At 34.7% G+C, this 9,948-nt stretch overlaps 2 protein-coding genes across 5 annotated transcripts; both read right to left on the reverse strand.

Annotated features, from left to right (window-relative positions):
* Positions 1 to 60: 60 nt before the first annotated feature.
* On the reverse strand, positions 61 to 1,664 carry LOC135133189 (uncharacterized). Its single transcript, XM_064061488.1, has 6 exons — positions 1,155 to 1,664; positions 804 to 1,082; positions 579 to 746; positions 452 to 523; positions 299 to 395; positions 61 to 189 (listed from the first exon to the last, which is right to left on the reverse strand). Exons 2-5 carry the CDS (start codon positions 1,072 to 1,074, stop codon positions 367 to 369), a joined length of 540 nt encoding a protein of 179 aa, XP_063917558.1. The 5' UTR covers positions 1,075 to 1,082; positions 1,155 to 1,664; the 3' UTR covers positions 61 to 189; positions 299 to 366.
* A 774-nt stretch (positions 1,665 to 2,438) lies between these two features.
* On the reverse strand, positions 2,439 to 8,788 carry LOC135132059 (NADH-quinone oxidoreductase subunit B 1-like). Of its 4 annotated transcripts, XM_064059981.1 has the most exons (4): positions 8,774 to 8,788; positions 5,745 to 5,838; positions 2,778 to 3,247; positions 2,439 to 2,725 (listed from the first exon to the last, which is right to left on the reverse strand). In XM_064059981.1, the coding sequence occupies exons 2-4, from the start codon at positions 5,745 to 5,747 to the stop codon at positions 2,587 to 2,589; spliced, it is 612 nt and encodes a 203-aa protein (XP_063916051.1). In that variant the 5' UTR covers positions 5,748 to 5,838; positions 8,774 to 8,788; the 3' UTR covers positions 2,439 to 2,586. The 4 variants fall into 4 exon arrangements, with proteins under 4 accessions (XP_063916051.1, XP_063916052.1, XP_063916054.1 ...); XM_064059982.1 differs by lacking the exon at positions 8,774 to 8,788 and having other exon boundaries at positions 5,745 to 5,841; XM_064059984.1 differs by lacking the exons at positions 5,745 to 5,838; positions 8,774 to 8,788 and adding an exon at positions 4,789 to 4,946.
* Positions 8,789 to 9,948: the final 1,160 nt, after the last annotated feature.

Below are 9,948 nucleotides of genomic sequence, written 5' to 3' on the forward strand. Positions count from 1 at the left end.
TTTAGGTGAATAATTTTTTCGTTGGTCATCTCGGTTGTCATGTTGTGCAGTGGCGGGTAATTTAAACAAGTGGCTTTTAATAAATGTAAATTTTGTTTGTAAACTGCAGTTTTCGCCCTCTTGTATTCTTGCATAGTTTGTTGGCAGCAGTTTTAAAATCCATATAATCTGTTAATAGTGGATCATCCCCTAATAAACGACGAAAGAGAATGTTGAGTTACCCACATTTACAAAAAATGCGCTATTTAAGTTTTGGTTTTATCAAAAATTGTTCGAAAATTATTTCGACAGAACTTACCTCGGCTCTAAAGTATTTATTTATTTTTCTTTTTTGGTGATGACCCCTATGAGTACCCACAGAATATATTACCCCTGCTCATTGATCCCATCTTCCTCTGTAAGTTATATAATATTATTTTTTCTCTATTTATTTAATTTTTTAGCATTATACCTCCAAATTTCAGTTGTCGGACTTGACTACCACTATTCCATACATTTCTACCCTCCAGTGCAGTAGTTAAACCTATAAAATTGAAAACAGTTAATGCTGTAGTAAAACACGTGTAAAATTCTAGTACTTTGAGGATTAGGAGTTCGCCTAACACGTGGCGAGAAATTCGCCATGAAATAGAAATGAGGGCATTCCTTTTTTGGGGTCAGGAAGATGAGATCATTGGTCTGAGACACCACAGTGGGCGCATCAATCTTATTTGCCTCGAGTGATACTGTTGTAACTACAGGATCATCTGTAATATACAAATGTCTTAATATTTGTTTTGCAGTGACTTTCAATTTATTTTTACCTCGAGGAGGCAAAATCGTTGGTACTGCAGACTGATGCAGCCTTTGTGTACCTTGCACGTAATCTTCACGTCGAAAATGCAGGAAGCACATGAACCCTCTTCTATAAATTTGGTCATTGGTTAAAGCCGCGAATTTTGGATTATTCGTGGCTTTAACCCACGCCATAAATCTATCTAGGCCCCGCTTCGGATGTGGGAACCTAAATATAGGGGCTATCCTGTTGCTGCATTTATAGACTGCACATGTTTTGTGGGTTTTGTGTCCCTCCATTCTTTTTTCTACAAAAATTTGATATAATAATGATATAAGTAATGAATATTACAAAGAAAAAAACAAATTTATATACTTACATTTGTCAGTTGTCCAATATAAACTAAACTAAAACAAAATTCCAGACCACACAGTGCAATGTGCAGATAACAAAACGTACAGTAAAATTAGTGTTTTCCACGTGTTTTCTGTGGTGATTTGGGGTGTTAGGGGAAAGGGTGTAGGGATGTAAATTTTAAAATTTTGAAAATGCGCGCGAATTGGCATTTACAGATTTGGGGCTATAACAGATTTCTTTTCAATGCGACCCCTGATGAGTAGAACCGAAACTATGCAATGAAAGGACAAGGGGGAACCTATTTTTCTTTAGGTTCTATTGTATGGTTCCCAATGATAGTACCAAATTTCCCACTTGTTGAAACACTTGCCACCAAGCATGGCAATATCTATCAAGCCGGACCCAATACCCAATAATCGAACAGCAGGAACGAGAAGTTCATAACGACGTGAAGAATGAGAACGAGAACGGTTGCGAAGGGAACGCAAACAATGGGATAGGAAGGAGGGAAGGAGAGAGAAGAGAAACGGCAGATGGGACAACAGGTACGAAAATAATAAAAAAAATGGTGCAGTGTAATACAAAAAATAACAGTATTGAATTCCTAAAATTTTCTGGGAAAATGGAATGAGCCGTTCCTAATTTAATATAAAATAAATTGAATCATTCATTATATATAAGCAAACCGTGTCAAACGGTTCTGTAAAACGTCTGTAAGATTTTAAAGTATTCAGTTTTGAAATTCAATAAAATAAATTGACTGATTCATTAATTTTTTTGAGTCATCCTGTAGGTATAAGCAAATCTAAAAAATATGAATGCAATGATAAATTACAAGTATAGACTGATCATATTTTGCACATTTCACATTTGATTGATACATGTACCAAGTACAAGGTTAACTCCATACTATACAAAGGCAACACTGCTATTAAATAATGAAACGGATGACGAATATTAGTCTAATCTAAATATTATATGAAAACAGATCTTGAAAAATTTTATTTAAATGCAATATAATTGGAGCAGAAATAACGAACTACTTCGCGATATTTTAAAAAAAGACTTATAACATTACCCTGAATTTAGACGAAGATTTTACTACGAAGAGAAGAATAAATCATGATCATGAAGTAAACATTAGAGGAATTGAAAGCAAAAATAAATGAACAACACAGAATAGATATGATCAAAAATAAGTAGGGACATAGTAATTCGTCTTTAAAGTTGTAGAATCCCAGTAATGAGTAAAGTCCCAACATTATCTCTTGTCTTATTACAAATAAAAGATAATATGAAATATGAATAGTATAAAAAGTTGTAGGTATATTCAGATACGAATCAAACATATAATACACGGTTTTAAGAAAGCTTAATTCGTCAAGATAACAATCCAAGCACTGATTGGAAGCAGTAAGCTTCAAACTGTCAATCATTATAATTTTAACATAAATTCACTTTCGGTACCACATTTGCAGAGTCCTACTCTTCTTCATCTTTTTGTGTAATTGTAGAAGACCATAAATGAGTGCCTCTGCAGTAGGTGGACAACCTGGCACATAAATGTCAACAGGGATAATCCTGTCACAACCCCTAAAATCATTACATTAATAAATACGTTCTGGTTTTTTTTATTACAGTATACCTGACAACAGAGTATGAGTAGTGATAATAACCACCACCATTTGCACAACTACCCATCGAAATAACCCACTTAGGTTCAGGCATTTGATCATAAACTCTTCTTAAAACAGGTGCCATTTTATTTGTGAGAGTACCAGAAACGATAATAACATCAGTTTGTCGGGGTGATGCTCGAAATAGTGATCCAAATCGATCTAAATCATATCTAGGCGCAGCTGCGTGCATCATTTCAAGGGCACAACAGGCTAGACCAAACATCAAAGGATACGAGGAACCTTTTCGTCCCCAATTTATAAGGTCGTCTAGCCGGGCCAAAGCATATTCTGCAGTGTTGTCCAGGTTTTGAAAAGGGGAATATGGTCTAACTGCTGCATTAGTACTCGTTTGTGTTGAGTAGCTTCGTACAAAACCCAGGAAATGTCTGCATGTGATTCCTAGTGATGCAGAAATGATGTGGGTGGAGTGAAACATCTGTAATTGTTTAATGTTTCAAAAAATCGCTAAGATGTATAAGATGCAACAACATTACACAACTAAGGAATAAACTAGTGTCTTTTGAATAAGAATTTCACAAGCCTTCTTTTTTTGTGTACCTATCTGAGTAATCGGTTACTAAAATCAAAACAAATTTTTTATAATAATTAAAAATCCCCACAAATAATGACATAATTTTAACGTTAAACTAATGGATAGTTTACTTGCTTTCACATAAAAAACATTCATTTGTCGTTATTAAACTTCCATCTGCCAATTTTTATTTATTATTTGCGTAAATGAATTTTATTATTATTGGAGAATTATTTTCTACTTACATTTTATTAGACAACTTACATTTTATTAGACACAGCAGCTACGGAGATGGTATGGGTTCTATCTATGATAATTGTAATGCTAATGCATTGGCTTTATGAAGGTCAGGTACCTCTCTACATACTATTTTTGTAGTACAGGAACATACATACACATAATTCAATATCTTATCTACCTTACACTGTATATACTAAAAAAAACGTCGTATCAACAGCCATGGAAATTAATAAAAAAAGTGTTAGCAAAATCTGCACTGTCGTAGTTGTTCGTTTCTGAGGTTATGGGAAATTGTTCGCGAAATTCTTTTATGCATCGTATTAGAGACTAGGACCATTCATCTTTTTTTTTTTAATTTATATTCTGTTTCAAACATATTTTTAAATACAAATATCAAACTAACAGGTAACTTCAATGGAAAACAACAGTACTGTGACAAGATCACAGTTTTTAAAAAAATTATTTCCATGGCTGACTAGACGACGTTTTTCTTTTTCGATTATATGGTACCTATATAAACTTTGATTCACACAGTGGGGATAAAGTGACGCACCAAATTCAATAAAATCTGTAAATATAAAGATAACAAAAACAATCATGTAGCACAAATTAAGACTTCGTTTTTGAACAAATTGAATTTCTTATAATATCCCTTGCGTTGGGGAAAAAGTGTCCAAGTGCATTTTGTCTAAAAACAGTAAAACAAATAGGAGTTTTCAAAAGTCAATTTAATTTTATATTAATTGTATTATAAAGTATTAAAATGATTTGTATTTTCAGGTTATATTAATTTAAAATAGTTTAATATGATTAATTAGTTTTACACGAATGAGTCGCGTAAACCGATAAGAAATTAATTAAACAATACGCGATACTACAGAAAAATGTAAATAACACTTAAAATCAGTTGTGTTAAAATCTGCTAATTGCATTAATTTGACAAATTGAGAATGAACTGAAATACATATATTATAGTATATGCGCCTAATAATCCGTTCTACAATTGTATAATAAATTATGTACTGCATAAATAAATCCACCGGTAAATATTTCATTCTGTGATCGACACTTACTTTTATCTATTGTTATGACAAGGCAAATAAGCTAAAATTCACGATGTCATCATTTTTTGCAACATTTTTATACTGCTGCGTAATGTTGTCATAACTAGTAGATATAATATATAAATTTTCGCTTACACTTACATTAAAAAATAGTATGTTTATTGTTTCTACAGTGTTCCGTGAGCTAGTGCACGGTTAAATTATAACTAAATTTCGGCAGTCATCTGGTTTCTGAAGGCCACCATCAGATACCTGTACTCGTACAACGTATTATTATTATTAGCACCTTATTTCGTTCCATCAGTGGATATCTTACGTTATCTAACGTAATACTGTCTGCGTTAGCAAATAGAAGCAAACATATATCCTAATCTAGAATACCTGTTGTAACATGATTTTGTATAGGTATCATCAAATTTTTCACACGTACCTATCTGTATCCTTTTTGTTTTTCTTGCTTTATTCAAATCAGTCTCTTTCAGAACTATAATTTTATTATTATTATTATTACGAATATTGCAACTACAATCACAATCTAGAAATTATTAAAATACAAAAATTTGTATATTTATTTCCTAGATTTCGCTTGATTTTAATTCAAAAACAAAGATTGTTGTCACATATTTCTTTTTTTCAAATAATTATTTGGGAAAAAAGGGCAGCATGAGGACCTATTGGCAAAAATATTTTGTGGCCGTTTGTTCTGCAAGATTTTGTGAGCCGACGAGTATTTAAATTTGTTTAAAACATAAAATTAAATTATTTTAACAAAAATGATACATAAAAGGTATTTAATCTTTTTCGGCAGGTATAATATATAATGTTAATAATAAAAATCAAGACACCAAGACAGAAGAAAATTTTGATATGAAAGTTAACATACTCGTAATTAACGTCCAATATTTTTAGACTATTCCCTCTTATTAAAAAAAAAAAAAACTTGTACATACAGTGACCATAATCTCTCATTCTTGGGATGAAACCTACATATTACAATACTTACGCTCGAGAAAAAAAAGACATGAACATTTTACAGCTTGCGTTATGTTGTCATTAACTCTTTAAATAATATAAACAGTTATCACTATAAGACTTACCATTTGTGACAGGAAAGACGCAGGACTTAGTTGCGATGATTTTAACTAGACGAAAACACAGCATGGAACTCGTTACATATCCTTCGGTTTCGATCTGTTTACAGTACGAAAATAGCAAGTGTATAATAAAAAAGATACGCATAGTAGGCTATGAAATTAATTTATGAATGTGCCGCTTCATTGGACTTTGTGTTCAATTAATTAATCTATGATTAATCTGTCAATTAGTTGTTAAACGTTGAATCAAATTTGAACTCTGGAAGAAGATAAATTTATTATGGAAGCATGTTTTCGATCTGGCCAAAAAATTGATGGAGAATGGCAATACTCAAAGTCTGCCGCCTAAAAAAGTATTTTTAGAAGGCGGCAATTTTTTTGTCAGGACGTGTTCACGGGCCTTTAGGTGCAAATCATTTATTAACACCCCATTCCATATTAAGTTTACGTGATTGGAATAAATTAATTTTTAAAATAAAAATCCATTTCTAATACGTACATATAATAAAAAACACCTGATGTTCGGTTCAATATACAATTGCAAACCACGAAAAATATGGAAAGGCAAGGAGGAGTATTCTAGTAATCTAAAACCACTTATAACGTAACGGGTTTCCGGAGCTAGGTTGAACGTGTGGATGAGGAAAACTTGGGCAGTACTGCAGAGAACAGACTATTCCAGTATGGCACGGGCGGACTTGAATACAGGCGGAAAAAGTTAACTCGATTCGTAGAATCTATGACCGGTCGTATTAGATGTATGTTTATCAATTAACTACATATGATCGGTCGATAAAGTGGCATTACGAGGGCAGAATATTGCATGCACGTGGTTACTGATTACTTCCATGGCAGCGCCATTGATTAGAACAGCTGAGTGGAGTGTCAGGAATCTCGGCGGCTCTTCAACCACGAGGAGAAAATGGGTTTGGGGTACACTTGGGGTTGACTTGGCGGGCGACCCTGAACATAAACATGTCGAGGATCGAAAGGTTTCCAGATGAATATCCTGTCGACATGGCAGAGCTGTGGACGCTAGGGATGCGGTAAGTTCTCGTTCAGGAGTCCAGAGAGGAGTCATCAATCTAGTCACAGAGTGCCAGGTAGCGCTAGACCTGGAGTTCTGCGAAGGATCGAAGACGAGGGCGCCACAACCTGAAACCCATCCCCAGGTGCATGCTTCCGTCCATCTGAGAATGCTAAAGGGAATGCGCAGGGTTGCTATGGCGAAGTGACAAGAGAGGTAGACGACGGAGAGCACGGGCCGCCACAGACACGGCTTGGGAAAATAAAGTATCGTTCAAGGGTTATTTCCGAAAGTTTAGCACCAGAGCAGGCACGGGGAATGCGAATGTGGAACAGGATCACAGGAAACGGTATATCACACGATGGAGAACTGCCAAAGAGAAGAATGAGGGAGAACCCGGTAGAACTTCAGAAGACGGCAGCAAGAGGTAAAGTGGAATGTTTCCTTTGCAGATTTTCAGGAAGACGAAAGAGGAAGAGATTGGAACGACGGGAGCCTAAAGTCTTCGGATCAGCAAGCAGGGGTCAGGAAAACTAAACAAAGTCGTCACCCTTGAGCGAAAATGCAGCAGTTGAACTTCTCATTTCTATCGAAGCGTGCAACATTGCATCTTAATTGCCATTAAAGTGATTTGACTAGCCATGAGGGTGGGCAGTAGACGATGACCATAGAAATAATATTATATGGAAGTACCTTAGAGAGAGACGCGCGTTGTCAACACAGTGGGACAGAGATAGGGCTGTCTGGGTGGCAAAACATTGACGCGAAACTGCAGAGTGCTGTGTTTCTGGAGGTTTCTTTCGTGCTGTCGCACGGCGTTTGAAGGTGTGCTTTGCAAATTTACGTTTTTTAGGCCCTAGTTACCTTATTTAAATGAGTACAATCTTCTTAAGTTGTATTTTATCCGACTATTTGTTAAACATGGTGAAATCTTATTGTGCGTATAATTGCATAGGACGTGCAAAGAAAGCAATCCTGTTTCACTTTATAGGTAATAATCACATATACAGACGAAGGATTTATTTCGTAATTATAATTTAAAAATTTTGTTAGATTCCCTAAACATTCCGAGTTACGAAAAAAAAATGGATTATTATTGCTACAAAAGGAGGGAATTTTATATCTATTGATTATTATTTTAGTTATTTGTACGTGGATTTAGAAAACAGATTTTACTAGAAAATTCACACAATTTAATATGTTTAATTTAATTAGGCAGCCTGTCACTTTTATCGAAAGTTTAATTACTTTTATCCGAAAAATTTCAGATTTATCAATGAGCATACACTACAAGAATAGTTAACTTGTAGAAGATTATTGTATATATTAACTGAATTCGTAATGTATGGTACATTCTGTATACATTTCACTTTATTAAAAGACTATCTCCACTATTGCACCACTTAACATGATTTTTGTTATTTCACATTACGTATAATTTTAATGTAAATTGTAAAAATATAGTTTTCATTAATAAACGTTTGTTATAGTTAATTGCAGTGGCGGCTCGTGGTCTTTTCGTTAGGTGAGGCAACAATTTCGCTTCAAAATCAGTAGGTATTAATTAACATGTTGGCAATTACTTTTGTTAAAAGACAGATTGTTTATTCGTTTTTATGAAAACAATATAAATAGCTCTGAGTCAATAACATATCTCTATATGGGTACACTTCTCGAATAAAAAACATTTAATTGCGTACACAAACCAATGAGATGGTGTAAAGATTACAGAATTTGCTTTATTAGCATTAAATATTAGTTCATATGATCTAGGGCTGATTTAAATATATTAATCAATTAATTAATAAAGTTCTACTCAAATCTGGATGAGAGGTTCTAAATCTTTGACATACAATTGTTCATCGTAAGAAAACCGTGCTTAAATATTTAAACTTTATAAGAAATTCTGGAGATTATAGGTTCTTATGTTGCTATCAGCATTGCAAAACTGACATTTTCATTGTCCTTTTGTTTTCAAGTTAACTTAAAAGTTTTAATACGTAACCTTGGCAATGCACATGCAGTGAACACCTTTCCTCACGTCTAATTAATGCACAACTAAATGCATTCAGCATCCCTGTTCAGCATTGTGCAGTTTCACCGTGAGATTAAAAAATTCGATCTGATTGGCTTAAGGACGGTAGGCGTTGGTGCCTCCGCTGGCGCTTTGATAAAGCACTGATGACTATTGTCTTTCTCAAAAACATATTAGCACCACTGACTAATCATACTGAAGATATCCGTCTATCTGAGGCATGCCTCCGTCTGAAGTTGGCCTACACGGCGATGATCAGCGCTTATTCCTGTCGAAAGCGCGTATTTCAAAATATGTTACCAAGACGCGTTTTAATAAATCACAGTGTTCCACAAGCGTTATTTGCTATATCTTTAAAATATATTTGAAGTTAACAGATATTAAAAGAAAAACTAATAGTCAATTTTTCCAGGGGAGGCACTGCCTCCCCTGCCTCCCCTGACGAGCCGCCACTGGTTAATTGTTTGAACAAATTCCTAAGAAAACGTATTAATTCCCGTTCAAATGAAGCGTTTCTTGCCACCCAGCACGTGATACGTGGTCAGCCGTCCTTTCCCCACTGATGCATAACCGCTCTAGCTATTTCTTTCTTATGTTGATTACACTCGCTCGCGTATGGAAACGTATACAAGGCTCCATCCACTCCTTTATTAGATCAATGACGATGACCATATCTGTCATGGACACTTTTTCGTCATCGCGGGTGGTTTAGACAACAAGATTACGCGAGATCGTGGAAAGAATGGTTTTGATGTCTAGGTTATTTAAGGGTGATCGCAGGGCTCGGGGTTTTGTCCCTTATAGTAAAGGATACAGTTCGTCACGAAGGAGAAATTTTGCGCAATATTGGGGTTCTTTGAGGAAGGAATTTCCGGCCTGCCACATTTGTAAAGTTATGAGAGGAACTAAAAGTGGCCTCAATGTCGTAATGAGACTGCAGAATGTGGAAAAAAATTGGACACGTCACCTGAGCTTCTGCATCTAGAAAATAGAGCCATTTAGCGGGTTCTGTATGGACAAGTGGTATGAGTATTGATTAAATACAATATGTACCTATGGTATTTAATCAACAATATGAAATGAGAAAGTACAAATTGTAAAAATATTTTTTTTTCTTTTTTAATTCTTATGGTTTTTAATCAACA

This window comes from Zophobas morio, unplaced genomic scaffold, assembly GCF_036711695.1.
Source record: "Zophobas morio isolate AGI-343-1 ecotype UQ-CSIRO unplaced genomic scaffold, CSIRO_AGI_Zmor_V1 ptg000021l, whole genome shotgun sequence".
In the NCBI taxonomy this organism is placed as follows: domain Eukaryota; kingdom Metazoa; phylum Arthropoda; class Insecta; order Coleoptera; family Tenebrionidae; genus Zophobas; species Zophobas morio.

What these genes read in the sequence shown, in the direction of transcription:
- LOC135133189 (XM_064061488.1), bottom strand. Translation starts at nt 1,074, where the DNA reads ATGGAGGGACACAAAACCCACAAAACATGTGCAGTCTATAAATGCAGC. An exon ending in GCGAACTCCTAATCCTCAAA is followed by an intron (nt 524 to 578) that starts GTACTAGAATTT and finishes TCAATTTTATAG; the next exon opens with GTTTAACTACTGCACTGGAG. An exon ending in CCGACAACTGAAATTTGGAG is followed by an intron (nt 396 to 451) that starts GTATAATGCTAA and finishes TATAACTTACAG; the next exon opens with AGGAAGATGGGATCAATGAG.
- LOC135132059 (XM_064059981.1), bottom strand. An exon ending in TACTCATACTCTGTTGTCAG is followed by an intron (nt 2,726 to 2,777) that starts GTATACTGTAAT and finishes TAATGATTTTAG; the next exon opens with GGGTTGTGACAGGATTATCC.